This window comes from Durio zibethinus, chromosome 11, assembly GCF_047325235.1.
Source record: "Durio zibethinus cultivar Kanyao isolate XHJ-2024 chromosome 11, ASM4732523v1, whole genome shotgun sequence".
NCBI lineage: Eukaryota > Viridiplantae > Streptophyta > Magnoliopsida > Malvales > Malvaceae > Durio > Durio zibethinus.
This window is the reverse complement of record NC_143172.1, coordinates 99,542-122,602: the sequence shown is the minus strand read 5'-3', so window position 1 is coordinate 122,602 and position 23,061 is coordinate 99,542. Positions and strand designations below refer to the sequence as shown.

Sequence of the window (23,061 nt, the reverse complement as noted above, 5' to 3'; positions counted from 1 at the left end):
AAAATATTTATAAAGGCATTTTTAGATATAACCGTCTTCAATATCCGACCATTAAAATTTATTGTTGGAAATATTAAAGGCGTTTTAAGCCAAAATGCCTTCAAACATCCCATCCAAGTTTTATCTATGAATTATTGAATGCAATTTTTATAAAACCACCTTTAAAAATCACAAAAAACAAAATTTACTGATTGGATTATAGAATGTGAGTTCGGCCAAAAATGCCTTCAAGAATCAACTCCATATCTTTCTTATGGATTATTAAGGGCATCTTTTCATGAAAAACGACTTCAATATTTTATGAAAATTTTTTTAAAGCAATTGGTGAAGGTATTTTTGTCAAGAAAACGCCTAGAATAATCAATTACAAATAATCTGTGCAAAAACCTAAAAAAATGCTAGAGGGATCGAACTTATAACCTATGATAAACATCCATACAATCCAAACAATTTGATAAGCTTAATATTGAAGGTATCTTCGAACAAAATAAATTCGATAAGCTTGAGAAAATTTTTGATCAAATATTAAAGGTGTTTCTTATATAACACACATTCATTAATCTCATACAATTTTTTATTACGTGATTATTGAAGATGCTATCTGTCAAAAATATGTTTTAACTATTCACTAAAATTTTTAATAAAAAATATTCAAAAAATTTTAGTTAAGAAACGTCTGTAATATCAAATTTTGAGTGACGTTTATAAGTAACATTATTGCTATTTAAATATTTAATAATATCTGAATAATAAATATCTGAAATTTTATAAAAACATGAAAATTAGTAACGTTTATAAGTTAAAAATGGTTACAAAACTGTCACTAATACATTATTTTGCTGTAGTGATTGAACTGGAATCAAACATCTCAACTACGCACAAACAAATATTTACTAAGTACACAGTGAAAGTGGAGCAGGAGCGAGAAGTCAATTCCAATTCAAGACAACAGACAACAGTTAACAGTGCCACTTCAAAAAATAAATTAAAAAAATGCTATTCTTTGGCTTTTATTTGTTAAAATTATTATTATATTATTCTTTTTTTATTAATTAAATAAATTTTAAAATTTTAATCTGTTAAATTTAATTTAATTAATTTTTAAATTAATAAAATTATAAATATATTTAAATCACATTATTTTTTTATTTTTTATTTTTGATATTTGAAATAATTTATTAACTAAAATATTCAAATAACAAAAAAATTTATAAAATAAAACTATTCGATTTCATGTATTTTTAATTTTTTAATTAAAATTTTAATTAATTTAATTAATCTAATTATTAAAGTAAATTAACGAAAATTTTCTAAAATCTTTTCAAGACGTAAATTAATTGGATCACCCATCATTAATCAAATTAAATCTGATTGTATCAATTAATTCCGTTAATACCGAAATATCAACACTCCCTTGGGCATTCCACGGACAGTTTCCTCTTCTCTGGCGGCCCAGACCGTTTGATAATCTATCTTGTCTTCTTTTCCCATTGATTTCTCTTTCTATTAGCCGAAAACAGCCAGTCCATTAAACCAAACACAAAAAAGTAAGTGAACAAACTCTCTTACTCTTTTCGAAGATCTGCTCTCTTGGCGTCGATTTTCGGCATTGATTTACTGGAATCATCATATCAGCACCACTTATCTGTTGGGCTTCTTCCTCTGAACCAATTATCTGTTAGATATGGAAGCTATCAAGAAGCAGGCTACGAAGCTCAGAGAGCAAGTTGCCAAGCAACAGCAAGTAGGTTTTTCTTCCTTTCCTTTCATCATTCATCCTATCTATTTCTCTATGCTTCTGCTTCCTTATTTGTTTAATCAAATTTGTGAAGATGCTGATATGGTTCAAGTTTAGGCTCTAGACTGATAAAAACAATCATATATAATACTTTGCTTTACCAATTTTCATGTCTTACCCTTTGCTATCTATGACCACACCTATAACAAATCGTTGATTTCTAATGTTAACTTTTTCCTTTTTCTTCTGTCTAAAGCCCCAGAAAAGCAAACAATTTATAGCCGCCAAGTTGACTACCCTATTCATAGTATACATGTACAAGCGACTCGGGAGTCCACAATTTTCTTTCTTTTTCTTTTTTCCCCCTTTTTGAGCCAAATATAACAAACATGAGAACCTTGGAGTTTCTTTGTGTTTAATCCTGAATTTTGTAGGCAACTGTCTACTTGTAGAATTTGTAAACCAATTCCAAGTTGAGCTCAACGAGCTGGGATGTGTGGAAGGTTCTTTTTTTTTCACAGAATATTGTGTGATAGAAATGTAAAAATTAAAATATGTACGTTCTTTTATTACTCTGTTTACCATTACTGATGGAACATAACGTTATTATATAAGTAAATTTTTTACGTGACTGTTAGTGGTTTCATCCATTTTGGAGGTATTTTTCACAATATATGGTTCAAATTTTCTGTATCTTGTAGGCAGTACTTAGGCATCTCGGGCATTTTAGTAATGAAGACATTACTGTTGATGAAGTTGAGCTTCAATGTCATCAAAAGCTTCAAGATCTATACAGTTCTACAAAGGCAGCTAAGGTACATTCTTCAGTTCTTTCTCAACCAGTCATAGTTCTACTAAAGTGGTTTAACTTCTAACTTGTGAATAAATGCATATCAGCTTACACTTCTATATTATTCTTGCAGCATTTGCAGCGGAGCATTGTCCGTGGCATAGAAGGTTTTATTGCAACAAGCACAAAGCTGATAGAAATAGGTAAGTACGATTGGCTCATTTACTGCACGTCAATCCCTGTACAAAGCTGATTGATGGTGTTTCACCTTGACTAAAATAGCTAGGAAGTTGGCTGATGATTGTTGCAAATATGGAGCTGAAAATCAAAATAGCGGTTCTTCTCTTGCAAGAGCTGCCTTTCACTTTGGTAAGTCGCATAAATCAATGGAAGATGAAAGGGAGACCTTGCTTGGGATCCTGGGTGAACAGGTAATTTCTTAACTTTATTAATATACTAATTGTTCTTAGGGGCTTCTTGTGGAGAGAAAATTATACAAAATTGTGAAAGATTATTGAAATCTACTTAAATATTAATATTATTATGCTGAAATAATGATAAGATATGTTCACAACTAACTTGGAACATTTATGCTTGTGCCAGTAATTTTCTCTGGGACATATGGTAAGACCAAACATATTAAAGGATAGTTGGTCAAGTGTAATTTCTTTTAAAGAAAATTATAAAGACATTATGATCATGGTATTTTCAAATCTCTTCAATTAACCTTTAAGGAATTGCTCCATTATGAATGTATCAACCTTGGAAGTCTTCTTGTTTGTTAATAGTCCAAAGGTAACTGGCTACTTCTAGAGTTCTAGTTTTTGAAGGATAATTAAAGTGACATAAAAAACATCAATTATGTGTATTATATGCTTCTAGGCTCTAGGAACTAAGAGAATGCACATGAAACATCTAATATACATGTTACATCGTCTTTCCTCTTTATGGATACTCGGGACTTCATTTATAGGTTAATTGCACCTGAAATACACTTCCTTAGGCTCTTAGTCAGTTCTGATAATGGTAATGTCTGTTTGGTTCCTATGTGCTGTGGTCATCTTTGTTGCAACATTGTGTGTATACCTAAGCAAATCATTTTACATTCCCTATCCAAATCAATGAGTGGCCATCATAAGGACTGTGGTTTGATGGACTTAACATACGATGTGATCTTTTTTCTTTCCCCACTGGCATGAGATAAATACAAATGAAAGAACATCAGTGTTGCCATGAAATATTGTTGGAAATTTAAGATAACTTCTGTTATCTCTGAGCGTTGAGGTTTGTCCTTTTTTTTTTGTTTCTAATTGTGTTACAGGTTTCAAATATGTAGGTTTCTGAGCCACTACGGGCATTAATTATGGGAGCTCCTTTGGAGGATGCTCGGCACTTGACTCACCGTTATGACAGACTCCGCCAAGAGGTTGAAGCTCAGGTATTTCAATTTTTTAAAACTTGGAGTAGACCAATTTCGACTGTTGAAATCTAACCCTGTGGGAGTTCTGGTTGATTAGACCATTGACTAGAAAAGGTCAAATATCAGAAATTTGGCATGGACTTTGCTGACTGCAGTCTAACTGTAATTTCCTGAACTCTTGTCATTGTGTGGCCCAGCAAATTCATGAAAAGTTTATTTAGTTAAATCAAAAAACTTTTATGTGCTCACTGACAGGATGTTCCAAGTGCTTTTTTTAAACATGCTAACAACCAAAATTATGCTTATGCTTCCTCCTTATCACCCCCCCCCCCCCCCCAAAAAAAAAAAGAGAGAAAACTAATTACAAGCAACATATAAAGCATGATGTTTTAAACGCATGGTATGTGGAATGAGTTAAATGATTTATTGACTCTAAGTTTATAACCTTTCAAAATTTTATCATATCTCTTTATAGTTTTCCATTTTATTCTTAGTTCTGTTTATATATGTATATTTATTCTCAGCCTTTTTTTTCACAAACAGGCAACAGATGTATTGAGGCGTAGATCAAAGACGAGGGAATCCGATATATCTGCAGAAAGCTACACGAAGCTTAAACAAGCAGAAGCAAGATTGACTGAACTTAAATCCTCAATGATGGTACTAGGAAGAGAAGCAACTGCTGCCATGTTGTCGGTCGAGGATCAGCAGCAAAAGATTACTTTCCAGCGGCTTCTTGCAATGGTATTGCAAATTTTAATTTAATATTTTTATGCAATGCTTGTAATAAGCTGCTTTTCTTTGGTTCACAAAACAAAACTTCTTTTCTGGTTCTCAATAGCACTATGGTTATGGCTACATAAGATTGATAACTTCAACTGAATGAAGTTTTGCTACTTTATTTATGCAAAAATAATGCTCATTCTTTGATGATTCCATTTAAATGTACATTGCTAGTCCTAAGTCTAGTTTAGCAAATTATTTAGCTGCTTTCTTTGACTTGTAGTTCAAACCAAAAGAGTCCTAGTCAGAGGAAGATGAGACTATAGTGGATCCAGGTGAAAAACTCACTTTAAGTCTACTGGCTGAGATTCCTAATAGGAAACTAACTCTTAAGCAAGTAATAAACAACTTGGACTAAGAGGATAAAAATCTAACTCCCAGAACTAGAGTAGTCTTAACTATATGAATGGACATACTTATCCCAGGGTGCTGGAAATATAGAAAATAACTATTCTGCACCTTTAACTTGGCGACAGGAGCATTGGTAGTGTCAATCTGATGTTTAAGACTTATTTTTGAGATAACTGATGTACTCAACTTATTCTTGATTAGGTTCAGATTTCAATGCTCATTACCCGTACTTGTAATGCTCAGATCCTTGGACCTCACCAGAATCGTTTTGCAGGTTGATGCTGAAAAATCTTATCATCGATGTATTCTTGCTATTTTAGAGAAGCTATATGAAGAGGTTTGTACTTATTCACCCTTGGCTCTGTAATTGTTCTCATGACATCTATAGCCTAGAGGCATCTATATAGGCATCACACCATCAAGTACATGGGATTTTATGGGTGCCAAACTGCTTTTATTTTTGTCTTATTTCTTTCATATATCTATAAGGTTATGATCAAAGTTTACTGTTGGATAGATGATTCTAGAGGAGCAGATGAACAAGTCATTGAACTCAGTGACATTGCAGAGAGAGGTGAATGTTGCCCTTGCACATGATAAAAGTAGTTCAAATAGATCTGAAGCTCAGGCAAACAATCAAAGCGATGTATATTTCATAGCAAAGGTAAGGCTTTTGAACTCTTTGGGAAATGTAGTCCTCTCACTTCTGGGAAATTGAAAAATAAAAGGAAACAAAGAAGACCCCTTCGAAGTTGGCTTTTGCATGTTAGCTGATCTTTCACTCAAGAGTATATATATATATATGACAATGATCTCAATTAGTACTACAGGCCTTTTTCGTATTTGCTCTTTGTTCACTGTAAAATTTGATTGCCTCTGTAAATAAATTAAATTTGAAAATATATTCTCTGAATAAGGTAAATATAGAAAAATCAGTTTACTCTTATATTCTATGGCTGGTAATAATCATATCAAGCAGTCCCCACCTTACTTTTGCTAGAAAGTTCAAGAAACTTTTTAAACAAATGTAGATTGATAGGTGATAAATTTTACTGAAACTGCCTGGAGAGAGTATTGATCTGTGTGTAATGAAGAAAAAAAGTGAATTTAAGACTGAAGTTAGCTATGGTTTCTGAGAAATGTGATTCCTAGTCCCATGATGCTCTCTCAAATGTAGAATTACATGGAAATTTTCCTCTGGTGTAAAACATCCAGTTAGAAGGTCAGCTGATCAGGAGCTATGAAAACCTGTACATTTTAGGATACTTGAACTTCCTCATATTCCTAGATTGGAACTTTAGTTTGCCACCTAGAGCAATGTTTCAGATTTTGACCTTTCTATAACTTCCCTCTTACAGGCTTGTTTGACTCTTTTATTTGCCCTTTATCTTGTGTCTGTTAGAAAAAGAAGATATCTCTCTTGGACTCTATTTAAGCGTTTCGAATTTACAATTGTGGACATGATAGAGGTATTGTTTGTTTAACAGGTTGTACACCCATTTGATGCTGAAGCAGATGGGGAGTTGAGCTTAGAAGTTGGTGATTATGTTGTGGTTCGCCAGGTAGTATTTCGACTGCAATGCTATTGCTAGGTTAAATGGTTAATGTTGGTTGGATTTTAGCTCGTGAGAATCATTTTTTGTTGTAATGTGAAATATCACAAGGTGGGTCCTATTGGATGGTCGGAAGGAGAAAGCAAGGGCAAGGCTGGATGGTTTCCCTCTGCTTATGTAGAAAGACAAGAGAGAGCACCAGCAAGCAAGATAATTGAACCAAACTCGGCCGGCAGCCCGATAGGCTAACCAGTTGGAGTTGGAGAGTGGTAAAAAAATTTAGTAGTAATAATAAAATTGTAAATGCCCGCCCCCAACTCCTCTGAACATAGATATAGTGCCCTTTGTAATATTCTGGTAATCTGTACTATTTTTTTTTTTTTTTTGTGTGTGCTATTGTATGGTAAATAATCAAACCCACGCTACGATTCAGTTTTTCAAGAATCACTTTCTTTTCTCTAACTACTGAAAATGAATGCTCATAGGCTTGTTTCCAGCTCAGGAAGCCTCTGAGGACTGGATTAGTCTATTTCTTTTATATAAAAAAAAAGTATATCTTCTTCATGACACGTACGTGGAAATTCAGAGCTGCGCAGCCTACTCTACTTCATGTATTGTTACCCGCTACGTCAATTAAATTTTGATAAAGCTGGTAATTTAATTCAGATACTTGACGTTAGTCAATTTTAAATAAACTTCCCAAGTAACAAGAAAGAGATAAAGACAGTTGACAAATCAAGGTTTGAATTTGATCTTCCTATTATTTCAAGTAGGCAATTGTTGCCTTTTCACTCGAAATATGTGGAATTCGAACTCACATATTTTCTTTCTTAAGCCCTACATGGCCTTTTTAAAGCTTCTCCTAATTTCTGAATGCATCCAGTATAATCAAGTAGCGGGATAAAATCAGCTTTCAATTTCAACCATGAAACTCATCACGGTAATGGAAGCAAAATTTTATAAAAATGGCATAAACAACAATATTCCCAATTTATACAACCATCATATACACTTGGAAGAAATGCATAACGTAAAAACAAAGACGAGACTCGATACCACTGAAGGAGTTTCCATTTACGTGGAGAAAGAAAGAATGCACGCAGCACCCGTACGCCAAATGCGGGCAGGGCATTGGAAGGACGAATATGCGCCCTAAATCCAGTTCTATTCAACAGCTCTGATTCAGGTTCAAATGGGTGTAGACCATTGACCACACCTTCCAACTCCCCTCTGCATAAAGAATTAATCAAATGAAGAAGTGAAGCTGTTGCAGATTACATGGCCGACATTTTGTGCGTTCATTACTCTAATAAATTGTGAGAGATAACAGGAGAGCAACATGGATGTGAACCAAACAAGTCTTTGTCTTCAGCTTCAACTATTCAATCGGAGTTGAAATCATAAAAATCACTTGGGCATGGGGTCATAACCTCAGATTCAAGCAACTGGACCACCCTGTGCATGGTGGGTCGATCCTCTGGGCTTGAAGAAACACACTGGATGGCAACTGAAAGCAAGGCATCAAGGCTTTCTGCCTGCATCCCCTCACAATTTGGATCTACAATCTCTCGTTGCCTATTCTCTGTAATTAAGAAGTTTAACTGCATAAAAGAGAACAGACCAGTCAGATGAACACACACACATGTATTCTTAATTGAGGAAACCATCTGCACGGGATATGTCATTTATATCTTGTTGAGTTGGGGGGAAGGGGGATTCAAACGCAACTCTTCTGAGTTGGGAGATATATGCATCTATTAATGAGCCAATTGCTCTGAGTGCAGTGCCATTTGTATCATTGAAAATGGAAATTAGTAACACAGCAAGCATCAATTTCAATCTTACTTGGACAGAAAAATATCTGTTCACACACATAGTTCTGATTTTTTTCTTTCCAGAGACATCTGCTTAGAGGGAGACAAATTTACTTTGAAGACAAAAATTTTGTTACCTCATACCCTTTAACGTTTCTCCTTACAGATGTTCAACATTCTTCAAAAAAAGAATAGGAAAAAAGAAAAAACAAGCATGAAACAAATATGTTTTTCTCTTTTCATACCCACTCCCCTAAAATTTCTGTTTCTTTTAAACTGCTTTACCTCTGCAACAAAATCCGGAAAAAAAGTAGTGTTTTTCAGAAAGCAAAGGCAAAAGAAAAATATTTTGCCTGGCCAGTAGCATCTTAAAACATACATTCCATAAAACCATGACATCTTCCCAGACCAATCCTCGGTAAATGGAACGTGAAGTAAACAGCACCACAAATGTACAGCACATGAAATCTACAGCAGAACATTAATGAACCACATAACAGAGACTAAGCACACAGCATATTCAGTGCTAGTTCGCCACCAAATGTTTTGAACTTCTCAAGCATGTGATTAACGGCTTAATCAGAAATTCTTTAATGTAGGGAGATATTAATCCTACAGACAAAATGATGCAAGATGGAAACCTACTAAAGTCTATCTGAGGAGGGGCAAAGACAGCAATGCAAATATTATAATATGGCAAGATTCTAAAGCTGAACTTGCTTAGCTAGTTGGCATTCACTTGCCGTCACCTAAGTAAACACCCTTTAGGATGCTTAATGCCACTTAATAAAGGGCCTATCCATCATACTAGGACATTTTGAAGATGCTGGCTGTCAAATAATCTTGTCTATAGCAGGGATCCCTAATCCATTACCTATTGTTGTCATTTAATCATGACAACAGCAGGCTGTCTAAACCTTGACTGCCTATATATTTGGGAGATTTTTTAGTTCGGTAGTATTATGTGGAAAGAAATTAATTAAGTTTGAGTGCTGAATGTGTGATGCAGTCCTAGGGAGTGATTCGCTAATTCTAAGTGTGTTTTCTGAAGTTATTTGTCTTCCTTGATTTCAGTTTTCATAGTTCACCTAAATTCCCTTTGTTTTCCCCATCCTAATTTTCTGATTTTTTATGTTTGCATATCAACAAAGTTTTCAAGTCTTATTCTTCCTATTGTTATCATTTGAACCTAAACTTTAAGTCCTAAATCAGCCTCTATCTAGTCTAAGTGTGTTGTTTATAAAGATTCTACATAAAAATTTCAAAAGAAGTGGAGACATACCCAGCCAATGATGTTGAGGCCCTTTTCAATGAATGATGCATCAGTAGGTCTCTTTCCACTTAAGACTTCAAGCACCAAGACCCCAAAACTATAGACATCTGTCTTTTCAGTTGCTCTCCCACTTACCATATACTCTGTTGAAGGAAGCATAAACAGACTCAAGATAAATTGAATCTAAAAAGCTTACATTACATAACAATAACTCAACCACTTAAACAAGATTCTAACTGCATCTTTGCAAAAAATAAATGCATAAATAAATATTTGACCAAATTAGTATGCCTGGAATCCTTCCTGCAGTTTTTATTTTCTTAACACACAGATTAGACAACGTCATACACTAGGGGATCCCGATTAAATGCAGTGTTTCTAAAGACAAATTTGTTTAAGTAATGTGATGTGAGGCGTGAGCCTCAAAGTCATGGAGCATAAAGCTTGTTTGGAAGCATTTATTTTTATGTCTACAAGAAATCAGAAAAGTTGTAATAAAAATGGTAAAATTCATGTAGAAAACAATTAAGTTCATGAGAAAATATACAGTTTTAAATACTTCAAGAGAACATTTTTGGTCCAACAGGCAACAATGTTGGATGTACATGATGATCATTTCTTAACTTATCAAACAAATGATAAAGGGCATACACAAATCCCAATCTAAATCTGAAAAGGTTAATTGAGTACCTAGCTGAAAGAGATTTACATAAATGTTTGGCTAAATTTTGACTTCTATTAATCTGTAGGGGCCAAATAAAATAAAAATAAAAAAGCAGGGTGGGACATGGTTGTCATGCTTCAAATAATCCATTAAAAGAGACATAAAAAATGGATTTTTCGGCTGAGATCAACTCTCATATTCTCACTTGTCTTATGCCAAATAATAGCAGCAGTACTATTGTCAAAGCATCTCAAATTAAAAGAGATCAACTTCAGTTCAGACCAATGCGCTTAGCACTAATTCCCAGTTTTTTTTCCTCTTTCTCTTTACCTTTCTCTGATGCCACCTTTTAATTCTTGTGCAGAATTACCACAGGCATATTAGATGTTTAACTGGCAGATATGATTGTCAAATTAAGTCAACATCATAAGAAATAATCTCCCAATCTACTTTCAGAAAAGCTAACTTCACCTCCTTCATAATTTAAGCTTAAAGAGAGCCACAGGCTCCCCAATTGTAGAAAGTAAGAGAATATTCAAACTGCATACCTGGAGCCAAATAACCAAAAGTTCCTGCAACAATGGTTGTAATATGCGATTCTTCATCCTCTAACAGTTTGGCAAGTCCAAAGTCTGATACTCGAGCCTCCAAGTTGCTATCGAGTAAAATGTTGCTGGACTTTATGTCGCGGTGTATGATCCTTGGAGAACAATCATGGTGTAAATAGGCCAGTCCTTTTGCTGCTCCCAAGATAATGTTCAATCGTGCTTCCCAGTCTAACTGCTCAGATCGTTCTGTTAAAAGAATCATAAAACATCATCCCCGAATAAAGAAATCAATACATTCAACAAATCAATAGAATTGAAATGGACCCAAAATCATGAAGGAAATCCGAACCATTGGTAAAACAAAGAAGGAGAAATGTTCAAGTTCAAGCTTAGTCAATCCACTAAAAATACTATATCTTTCAATTTTCTGAAATCTTAAGGTACAGAACAAAGAAAAACATGTAGTTCAAGTTTATGCCATGCCACCAGTGCTTCTGAATGAAAATGGTTAAGAGAGCCTCACCATGAAGAGCTTCATCAAGGCTACCACCAGCCAGGAAATCATAGATTAACAGCTTTGATGTAGGTGAATTACAATATCCTCGCAAGTTTACAAGGTATCGGTGTTTTATGCTTCCAAGAATTTCAAGCTCTCTTTCAAAAAAACGATCAAATCCCTCATTCATCTTCACAATTCGTTTCAAAGCAAACACATTTCCATCATCCATTGCGAGCCTGTATACAGTCCCAAAGCCCCCAGTACCTATAATGTGTTCCTCATTCAAATTTTCCAATTTTTTAATGATGTCTTTTGAGGAGTATGGCAAGTCTCCATGAAACATAACAATTGATGCCCCTGAAGCAACAATACCACATTAACAAAGACATTAAATTTTCCATCTTAGAGAGTAAATATGAAAAAATGGTAAACAGTTAAATTTTCCAAAAATTAAAGATCAGTTGGGAAGAACACCTCCACTGACATCCACGGCAAGAGTTCTGCCTTCATTTTTACCAAACTTCTTATATAGGAAGCAACCCCAAAAACACATAAGTGCCACCAAAAGTAGTGCACCCACGGTTGCTGATGCACTAATGAGAAGCCTTCCAGAGTATTTCTTTTTACTACCTTGATTTTGAGCTAAAAAATATTGAAATACTAACCAAAGTGAGCTGCCTCCAAAAAGAAAAATAATAGATCCAAGAATAAAGCAACAAACTTGTCAGGAATTCAGATTGTGAACAAAATTTTAAATCTTTATATCGATAATTAACATATGAAATGAGCACCAAACAGCCAGAGTTACACATTTCCGACTTATGCAGCTCACCTGAGGTAGGTGGTTGGGAATTTGTTACAGCTCCTCTACTGTCATCTTTGCATGCAACATTGATTTGCTTTCCACATAAATCACGATTTCCAACAAAACTACCAAGAAGAGTGTTAAACTGTTAATTTAGTATAATAATAGTATAGCAATCTTCTTTGAACTTTCAAGCTAAAGTGGCCCAGAAGATGAAGATCCTAAAAGTGCAAAATTAAGTCATCAAGTATAAGAGTAACAGTTCCTGGAACCCTCCTGAATTATACTTTAGATGACATAGCATATAAATAACAAAAGATCTATCGAACACAGTATAGCAAACTAGCTTGTACTTACGAGCTTGCAGTACAGTTGCTGAAGGCACCTTGTGATGGTATTGGCCCAACCAGAAAATTGTTTGACACATTGCTTCCAGAAATTTAATAAGATCATCAAAGATGAGTTTATATTCAACAAATTCTTAAAGTACCAACTCAGTAGAACACCTCCATTTAAAAACTAAGAAATTTGAAGCAAGGAAACTAACAATGTAATAAGCTTATCTAGCTTCCCAATTGAAGCAGGGATAGATCCACTGAGAGAGTTGCTTGAGATATCCCTGCAAATTTAAAAAAAAAAAAAAACAGTGCAAGAATCATTAAGAAATCCAAACGCTTAGTCTCTTTACCACTCTAGCTCATATTTTTTAGAAAGAGAAACAACTTACAGATTCTGAAGTGAAGATAGGTTCCCCAGTTCACTTGGAATTAATCCGCTCAGGTAATTACCCTGCAAGTATCTGTAGAAGAGAACAGGTTACAGTATAATAAAATAATGAATACAGGTAATTTTGATGCCATTTCTTCAGAAAATAAATACAAAAACCTTATATCAACTACATCCAAGCAATATTTAGCCAAAACCAAATAGAACCCTCATGAGTTTTAAGGAACAAGTAAGAAATATTGATCCACTTTGCTTATGCTAAAGGAAATACTAGAAATAATACCACAAAATAAGCAATTAAAAGCAATGAAAAGGTTGTTTTTCTGTTTTTGATTTAGCTCTGTATATCAAGAACATCAAAGTTGGACAAAACATCAGGAAAAGGTCCGAAAAAGGAGATTACTCACCTAGCCCAGCTCAGCCTCCCAATATATATCACTTGGCCTGCTGGTTGGCCTAGTGGTTGTACCCATCCAATGAGGGGTGAAGGTCCAAGGTTCACTTTCTCCCTTGGCCTTGCCCAAATGTACTAAAAAGGATACTATACAGATTGATAGTTATGAAATTAAACAAGCTGATTTCTCTCCATTTCATCAATTTATATAACACCAGTGCATATATATCCTACACGTATAAGAACAATAGGAACAAAGCTAGACCCATTTTTGACATGTGGCACAAAGAGAACAATTGGCTATTCTCAGTGTATGAGAACAGTAATCCTAGTTAAATCCCTTTGAAATCCATCTATGGTTCATAATCCTTGTTTTGTGTCAGCACCACAGCCAAATCATGAACCTCAAAGTGAATGAAAAATTTTACATTTTTTAATATCATACCCTTTAACCCTACCATTTGCAAGAGAAACCTATAGAATAGCCAACAACACTTTTCAAGCAAGGAGAAGCATTAGATCACTGAACCAACATGTCAGCATCGATACTTACAGTCCCTGCAGCTCTGTGCAATTACCCAGCTCCGAAGGAATTGCCCCATAAAAGTTGTTGTTATAAAGCATTCTGATTCACATAAAAATTACAGGAAATGTCAGCTGCAACAAAATATATTTGAATACAGATCACACATCAACCATGAAGAAAAATAAATCCCACTAATACATACAAAAGCCTCAAGTGCTCCAGCTTCCCAAGGTCAGGGGATATAGGACCACTCAGTTTATGATTGGTAAGGCTCCTGAAGAGAAAACATAGGAAAAAGAAATAATGTTAAAAGGCACTTTCATGCATACAAGGTTGTCAAAGGGAAGACATATTTGGACATGATCTTTAAAACTCACAAAGTTGTCACTCTCTTGGTTTTACCATCACATCTCACCCCTTTCCATTTGCATGGATCAGGATCCTCTGGTCTCCATTGGGAAAGCGCACCATCTGAACTAACAATTGCTATTCGGAAATTTAGAAGTGCCTCTCCTGCATATCAGTAAAAGCATTTTCACATTCTATAACCAGATATTCTTATTTCCTGTGAGAAATGTACCTAATGACTCGCTAGCTAGAGATTTTATAACCGGCCAAAATCTGTTAATATCTAAACTACAATCTAAAGACAGTGTCAGAAAAGGAAAGGAAAGGAAAGGAAAGAGAAGGGCAAAATGTAAACATGATCACCAAAGTTTTAAAAGGAGGAAATTTTCAGTATGGAAAATATTGAAAATTTCCTAAATGAGACAAATTAACCAGTATATACCAACCAAATGAGTATGAACATGAGGAAGGAATTTGTGGATCCTTTTCCAAATGGTGAGAGAACAAGAGGAGAAAAAGAAACTTTTAAACATCGGCTTGAATTATCTGATATGACATACATATCACCTACCATCAGGACTGATAGCTCTGATTCTGTTTATTAGGATAAAAAAGAATAGAACATGAAGCAGCCATCGCCATTGACATTTCATTAGACAGATGCCCATAATGGCACTGAGCAAGCATAATATAGATACTACAAATCATCTGATACACCAAGCCCAAAAATCCCTCCTTGTTGTAACATATGGTTATCTGGACTACATTGCCATTTGGCAGCTACAAAAGAAAGAAAAGTTAGGCAGGAAATGGAGAAGCAAGATAAGAATTAAAAATAATAGGAAAGCTGAAACATAAATATTGAGCAGATCAATGTTCTTGAATCCAATGCAAATTGCTACCAAGACCCTTCCAATTTGTGCAGAGAAATGCATAAATGAAAACCAAGAAAGAACCCTCTCAGAGAAAAAAAAATATATATATATATATGTTATTTTTTTGTTTAAAGAACAGAGAAAGTCAAAGCAGCCACTCATGTAGAACGAAAGGACAACATAGAGCACCAAAGTCTTACACATGAACGCAGGTCAAGTAATTGCTATATCATGAATTCAGAAAAATAAATAAATAATTCATCTTGAAATGTGGCTTTGATATCTGTGATGGACATGCTAGTCTAAGAGAGCTGCTTACTCTAGTACCATACATCGTGCGACATTAATTCAGTGAATGAAGAAAAAACAGCAGATATACAACTAAGAAACAAACAGCAGATAGCAGCAGATATTTAAAACAACTAGCATAATTAGACTTCATTGCCATTTTAAGGAAACTGAACCCATCTGATAAACAATATTTTCATCATCAAAGGTTTTTGTTGCATTTGTATTCCTTATCTAAAATCGGAAGACATTATCACTTGCTTTTACAAGCAATTCATTTCCAAGTCTCCAATCATTTTGAGACATTTCTGTCAAATTTAAAGCTACACATACTAAATAAAAATATTTTAGACGAAAAAAATAAAATATAATACGTGATTATACTAAAATCAACTTCTCCAACCCATATAACTCAGCCACATTCAGTTTCTCTGAATTTGAAACTAAAAACTAAACTAACTGCCTCAGAAATTTGAACTAATTGATTACTGCATTGTCTTTTAGAGCTGAAAGAAGAATACAATTACATTGATAAATTGACAGAAATTTCGTAACATAAACCGGAAAAAAAGGGGGGGGGGGGAGAAGAAGAAGAAGAAAGAAAAGGAACGCATGAAACAAGGGTAGTCGAAATCAAGGACATAAAAACGAAAACGAGATTCCTAGAATCTGCTTAAGCAATTTATATCCAAGCATGGTAAAAGAAATCGAGCTAAAAACGAAGTAAAGATTCGAGCATAGAACGCAAATACTAACCAATCTGGAACTTAAACACAAACAGATGCAAATTTTGGAAAAGAAAAAGGAGAAATTGAAGAAACCTTTGAGATTGACTCGATCTGCAGGCAATGGGCTGTAAAGAGAAAAAGAACAAAAAAAAGGAGAAATAAAAATGATTCAGTGCTTCTTCTTCTTCTTCTTCTTCTTCTTCTTGGATGAGTAATGAGTGGGAGATTGATTTTTTTTTTTTTTTGTTATATTTGAGTATATATGTGATTGTGAAGAGAGTTTTAGTTGTGGAAAGGGAAAGAGTGTGCGAGAATTAGATGCTCCGAATTAAAGGGTCTAGTTGAGGTGAGCCAATAAGGCGGAGGTGATTTCTCACGTGCGACAGTGACCTTCTGTACGTGCCAACCGACGCTTCCTTCTTTCTAGAACCGATTCACTGTCAAATGTGAACTGAAACCGAGAAGTGAGAAGAGAGTAAAGCGAGGTACATATACAGTATTTGAAATAAAATAGGAATTTTTTGTATGCACAAACAAAAACTAAAAATATGTAGATCCGCCAGCGCACCCGTTAGAGATAAAAGGACAATGAAGAAAGCCAGGGGTTCTCGATATACAAAATATATATTATTTAAAGGAATTCATTGTCCCTAAATACCATCGGCAGTAAGTAAAATCCCTTACCCTCTTTGGTTTAGATGTCTCCTACCCTAGACGAGACGAGACATCAACTTGTCATGGTATGCAGTCCTGCCTACGGTGGCTGCATGACTTTTGGTTGAGTCTATTAATAGAATTGTCCATCTAGCAATTCAAATGCCACCCCAACAACACCAACCAAGCCCTTTGTTCTTGCACAAAAATATGTCACTCCCAAGTCTTATAGCTAAGTCATCTTTGTATTTGAATCGATAAGAGGCCCAAACCATAACCAATTGAATAGAGATTTTTTCAACCATCTTACCATAATCACATAATCAATGAAGCAAGCACATGAGATGGCTAGATAGAATTAATACAGAATCTATTTATTAGTGTGAAGAATGTACAAGTTCATGACTCTAATGGTTTAAGTCTTCAGAGGAAGTCCTAGAAAACACTTTTCTCCTCGGTCCTCACCTCAATTTTTAATAAGAGAGGAATATTATATATTTTCTTTCTGTTTCCTTCCTTGTCTTGTACTGTGTTCTGAATTAACAGGAGTTGTTCCATAATGGCCGCATGGTTACGGGGGAGGAGAGCTGCTTAACTTTTTAAGCCCAGATTAATAATCCCCAATAACAGTGGATGGATGGTGCACTAACAACTAGAGACTGGAAGAAATCTATCGTGACTAGAGTGAAAGTAGTGAGCATCCAAGGCTATATATAGCTGAACAGGCAGGGCTTCATACCAGGAAGTAACATAAGTCATAAATATAATTGCTTCTTTGCTGGATTAGCTACTGTGTTATGGGTTTTTAATACATATGATTAGCTGATCAACACTATGGCACAAGGAATTTTAACATTTTTTTCAAATCGAATTTTTTCTACAAAATTTTCTCAAGCATCATATATACTTAAGTTCAGTATATCTATACGCCATTATGAATTCGTAAAATATTATACCCAGGCAACTGCTTTGTTATCATTCTATTGTCATACAATTCTATACAATACTGAAAGTGAAAGGCAAATAGACCATAAGAGCCATTTTCGTTGGTTTAAAATAAGACACAGTTAACATACAATATTTAGAAATCACACAGGAAAAGCTCTTTTGTTTTCTTTTCCTTTTTGCATTTTTACATGGGAAAGCAATCAACTTGATTCAGCAGGAGGGTTTTCCTTTGGATGCTTGGAGGCATAATGATCACCAAGTTGCTTTTCATTCGCTAATTGCACCTACAACAACAAGTAAGCTTCACTTTAGCCTGTTACGGGAAAGGAGGTGAGAGAGAGGATCTAAAATATGTCATGGATTCTAATTGCCACCCCAACAACACAAACCAAACCCTTCAAACAACAAGCAGGCACAAGGAGAGAATGCAAGTTTAAAATGTTGAAGAAAGGGAAAATAAAGGCAACTTATCATCCTACAGCAAACAATCATTCCAGGCCTCCTTTTTCTTTTTTCTTTTTTTTTTTGGGGGGTGGGGGGTGGGGTGGCAAAAGTGATATGTTCCGAGTCCAAGTATATGATGTATAAGATAAATGCAAAATTATAGAAGCATGCAATATGCAATCACATAAAACAGCAAATGAAAACTCCATTCAAAAGCCAAACAGTTGGTACCCTTGGACTCCATAATCACAATAAAATCAGTTATATATAAAAAGGTATGGCTTGCAAGTAGGTTGCACTGCAGTTTGAATGTAAGATAAAGCCAAGTTGACCTACAGCCACATGTTTTACAATGCAATTCAAACTGTCTACGCATAGCAACCAGCAACATACAACTATCAATGTCGCATCAATTATCACAATTCAGGGACTTCCACAACCTGTTATATGTACTATTTTCTTCCACATATTCTGCCAGATTTCATCAGAGAGGCAAAATAGGTTCAAAGAGAAAGGCAGCAACAATAGTGTCCACAAAATTGCTTACCCTTTTAATTCTGACAGATCACCCCTTCTTCTTAGTCTTACTCCTGTTATATCTATTTAATAACAAAAATATAATAACAAAAGCGTAGGGAAGTTTATCAAGTTTTCCGCAGCTCATGCTCTATAAAAGAAAAAAAAAAACCTCAACTTATCATTCTTAGTTTTCTTTATATCCTTCCACATTTGTAGAGGAAGGTAATCGAATCAAAAAGTGAAAATTTCTGTTGGTTAAATGTACAAAAAGTTCCTACTTATGTGAAAGAGCCTGTTCCTTCTAAATATAATCAATCCATCCACCCTGGAGCAGAACTGGTGAATGCATGTACATAAGTTAATTGGCTTCTTAATGAACAAGGTGCTCTAATCATATTAATTATAATATTTTAACTGCTTATGTTTTTGGAGGTACGTGGCCTTTCCTTAATTATCTCACGGTGTGTTTGGATGAACCATTTGATAATTTTATCAAATTTTAACAAGAAGCATTCAAAATACAGTAATTAAGATTTTCAAAAATCTAGGTTTTGTTAACTATTCTTTTTCTTCATATTGGAATTTTTCAATATGTGCTTCTAAAAACTGATGTCATTTTAAAGAACTAGAAACTATCAAATTCCGATTTCATTCTACTGCCAATGAACCACCATGAAATCACCCCCTTCCCATAGCTTCCACCATACTAAGTGCTAACCTTTAAATTCAAGAGAAACTTAAATAAAACAGGCACCCACCGCAACATCATTTACGTCACAAAACCAAAAAAAATAGTAACAGAAAAGAAAAAGCGCATATTCAAAATATAAATCTAAAAGTGGAAAAAAATAATAAACTACTTGCAAATCTCCACCTAACCATAAGGTCTTCTGGTCTACGGACTCTATTAAGAAATACAGTTAGTGTTAACTGAGATATGCTCGCAGCATCCTTTTGAATAGCATGCATATATGGATAAAACTACAAAAGGGAGTTCTGGGAAGTCAAAAGAATGGAGATATCACTTTCCTAGGCATCTTTTGAATCAGCTGTATAAATCCTCAAGAATCTTTAAAAAAAAGTCCCTTTCTAACCGAAACAAGGAAACAGGATCCTTAAATAATGTCACCAAGCCTACCCTTGGAGTCAGAGAATATGAAGATGAATATGAGGCCGATTGTAGTGCAAGGCAAAAGTGTTAGCTATAGTATTAGCTCACATGCAACAGAGGTGGTGTAGCAAGTCAAACTGATAGCAGTAAAATACTAGTGAAGACCAACATTTATTGGTAATAACTAGTATTATTATAGTTATTAATATAAGTAGGCAATAGTTGAAGCACTTGGGTGAAGCTGAGTCCAAGCAAGAAAGAAAAAAATCATTTTTTTTTTTTATGATTTCTATTTGAAATGCATGCCATCCATCAATGATCAATCAATTTCTACAATACAAGGGGAAGAAGAAAGAAAGTGGGTCAGTTTGTTGCCCCCGTCCATCTATAGTCTATACTTATTAATTAATTAGTTTCAGGCGGGATACTATAAGTCATACTACTATTAGACGACGTTTCAAAATGCGAAAACAAAATAAAATCACCATCAATATCAAAGGCCGATATGCGGAGTCGAATAAAATTGAATTGAAATGACCATTTAATTTTAATTAAAAAAAAAAAAACCTTGCAGATGGGGCAGCTGGCTTTGAGGGCAACAGCTCTCGCTTCCAGCTGAGAACCCTTTGGCTTTTGATTCTTCTCCGCATTTCGCCTCTGCGCTTCGATCTTCTGCTTTCCTCGCGTCATCTCTTTCCTCTCTTCGTCTTTCGGCTTTTTCGTACCCCGGACTTTTGTTTATTGTTTCTTAAACGGCTTCTTTTTAGGCCGATGTCTGACAACGTGATTAGGTGTCCAAATGAGTGGCCCGAATGAGGCCAGACTTTGGGCTTTCTTCTAACTTGGAGCTTAATCCGGCTTGGGCCTTTAGATAATTTCTTTTGTTTCTGCAAAATGCTTAGTACAAATGTAATGTAATTGATTTCATAAGGAGTTGGGTCTACCTTGTTTGTTTGTTTATTTATTTTTTATAAAGCATGTTACAGCTTTGTGATAGAAATCTTAGATTTATTTGATATCAATTTTTAAAAATAATTTTATGAATTAATTAAATTAAATTTGATTCACTAATTAGTTTTTACATGTAAAAATTCAATGCTCTTAAACTACATAATGAAAAAAATGATTTTCTTATGTTTCATGAACCAAAATTTTTAGATTTAAAAATTTTGAGTTAAATTTATTGCTATTATTTTAATATAATCATATCATAAGGAACTTAAGCAAACAAATGTCACGATTCTTTAATCTTAAGAAATTGAGAATTAAAATTAGTATCATTTTTCCTTTTAAACTTGTTCGCATTTATGCAAATATATAAAAGTACTACTACTAAATATACATATACCACGTGTTACTAGTAATATTTGGATAATGAAAAAAAAAAAAAAAAGGAAAGATGAAGCAAAGAAAAATGGGAAATGTGGATGTCACGGGATGTTTGGAAACTGAAGAGTTGAAGGAAGATAGGGATGAGGTGGGAAAGAGGCATGAGCAATGACAAAAGCTCAATCTAAAATTTATATTCTTAATATTAAAAAGAAGTCTTAAGTTGTCTTTTGATAATTTAATGCTACTTTTTTAATTTTGGAATTAATTGGAGCTAAATTGAGTGACATTTATCATTTAATTAGTCAATACAATTTTTATTTACCTTTTTAATTTTAGGATTCTTTTATTTTTTTCTTAAAAATAAAAATAGAAAATATAGTGGAATTAATTGAATGACAACTACTCACAATTTCTTTTTTATTTATTTTTTTAGTTTTGTAATAACTTTTTTATATTTTCTTAAAAACAAAATTAAAAAATATAAGAAAAATAAAATAAAAAGAAAAGGAAAGGTGTACACTTTTTATTTTTCCTCTTATTAATTTTTCCTCTCATTTTTTAGAATAAGCATTTTTTATAAAATAAGTTACAAAAAATGAAAGGAAAAAAAGAAAAAACATAATTGAGATTTTTTTATTTTCTTTCTTTTAATTTTTTCCTTTAATTTTTTATAACTAAATATTTTTGTGAAAATTTTACAAAGATAAAAAATATATAATAACAATAATCAATAATCACCAATAAATTAATCGTCATCGTAATCAATAATAATAATATAAAATACTATTAAAGCTATCTTCTAGTAGGGACAATCTATAATATGATTGGACTGCACAATTGATTGTCAAATAAAAAAATATATCAAGACATAAAAGTTTTCATTTATTATCTATAATAAATACATTTTTTAATTTTAAAAAATAATAATAAATAAATAAATAAATATATTTATAAAAATAAAATATCAAAAATATTTCATTAAAAATTATAAAGTTTGTTCTATTATTTTTTAAAATATTACAATATATGATAAATTAAAAAATCATATAATTATTCAAATTAATATTAAATTACAACGCTTTTAATATGATACAAAAACTTAATAATAATAATAATAATAAATATTATATTATATTTAAAATTTTTAAACTTTTAATATTTTATAATATTTCATGTGTATTGATTTTTTTTTATAGTTAAAATGTGATTGTATCCCATGTTTGATAAAAAAATTTAATTATTGATAAATAAATTTAATTTTATCCATACTTTTAATAATTATATTGAACGAAAATAATTATGATTGTAGATACCCATTTTTTAGGGTAGGTTTTAGATCTTGATCCGTTTCCTATTGTTGTGTTTAGATAAAAATTAGATGAATATAAAAAGAATAAAATATAAATAAAAATAGAGATTTAGTTTGAATGAAATACTGCGATAAAAGGTAATTAAAATTTGAAATTACGATAAAAATGAATTTTCTTTTAAACCAAACTAAATGGATGAATAGGATAGGATTTTTTTATTTTAAAGAGGATTTTAAGTTTTGAATTTTCCTGTTGATATAGGGCATAATCCTTACAGCTTAATCCTTATATAAACTAATGATCACATAAGACACAATTAAAGGATAAAAAGATAGAAAATGAAACACAGTAGTCAAAAAAACATATATTTTTTTTTAAGATTAGATTAGTTTTCTAGCATAGGTTTTTGGGTTTTTTTTTTTTTTTTTTGTTTTAGGCTCTAGTTGGTATTTTGAAGGATCCCATGAAGTATAAAGGTGATTAAGCATTTTTTTTTGGGATTTTTTTTCTAGGAAATTTTGAAAAATTTAAAATATGGTGAAATTTCACAACGAAACTTGAATTTTTTGACGAAAAAATCTTGATTCAGGAGACTATTATCCAAAAATTGATGAAATTCA

General features: G+C 33.3%; 2 protein-coding genes across 2 annotated transcripts; one reads left to right on the top strand and one right to left on the bottom strand.

Moving 5' to 3' along the window:
- Positions 1–1,420: 1,420 nt before the first annotated feature.
- On the top strand, positions 1,421–7,097 carry LOC111291390 (SH3 domain-containing protein). Its single transcript, XM_022883084.2, has 10 exons — positions 1,421–1,744; positions 2,440–2,553; positions 2,662–2,731; positions 2,811–2,959; positions 3,865–3,966; positions 4,492–4,692; positions 5,357–5,419; positions 5,600–5,746; positions 6,570–6,644; positions 6,747–7,097. Exons 1-10 carry the CDS (start codon positions 1,685–1,687, stop codon positions 6,882–6,884), a joined length of 1,119 nt encoding a protein of 372 aa, XP_022738819.2. The 5' UTR covers positions 1,421–1,684; the 3' UTR covers positions 6,885–7,097.
- A 479-nt stretch (positions 7,098–7,576) lies between these two features.
- Positions 7,577–16,448, bottom strand: FEI1 (Leucine-rich repeat protein kinase family protein). Its single transcript, XM_022883082.2, has 14 exons — positions 16,217–16,448; positions 14,804–15,012; positions 14,262–14,397; positions 14,087–14,158; positions 13,912–13,983; positions 12,966–13,037; positions 12,786–12,857; positions 12,596–12,667; positions 12,266–12,363; positions 11,908–12,075; positions 11,458–11,790; positions 10,935–11,180; positions 9,732–9,865; positions 7,577–8,236 (listed from the first exon to the last, which is right to left on the bottom strand). The coding sequence occupies exons 2-14, from the start codon at positions 14,898–14,900 to the stop codon at positions 8,018–8,020; spliced, it is 1,791 nt and encodes a 596-aa protein (XP_022738817.1). The 5' UTR covers positions 14,901–15,012; positions 16,217–16,448; the 3' UTR covers positions 7,577–8,017.
- Between the last annotated feature and the right edge of the window lie 6,613 nt (positions 16,449–23,061).

Bases quoted from the DNA above. Each gene is read 5' to 3' on its own strand.
- LOC111291390 (XM_022883084.2), top strand. From the start codon at position 1,685: ATGGAAGCTATCAAGAAGCAGGCTACGAAGCTCAGAGAGCAAGTTGCC. The intron at 1,745-2,439 runs GTAGGTTTTTCT...TGTATCTTGTAG, and splicing joins AAGTTGCCAAGCAACAGCAA to GCAGTACTTAGGCATCTCGG. The intron at 2,960-3,864 runs GTAATTTCTTAA...TCAAATATGTAG, and splicing joins TTGGGATCCTGGGTGAACAG to GTTTCTGAGCCACTACGGGC.
- FEI1 (XM_022883082.2), bottom strand. From the start codon at position 14,900: ATGGGCATCTGTCTAATGAAATGTCAATGGCGATGGCTGCTTCATGTT. The intron at 12,858-12,965 runs GTAAGTTGTTTC...TTAAATTTGCAG, and splicing joins CTATCTTCACTTCAGAATCT to GGATATCTCAAGCAACTCTC. The intron at 12,076-12,265 runs GTGAGCTGCATA...AATATTTTTTAG, and splicing joins TTCCCAACCACCTACCTCAG to CTCAAAATCAAGGTAGTAAA.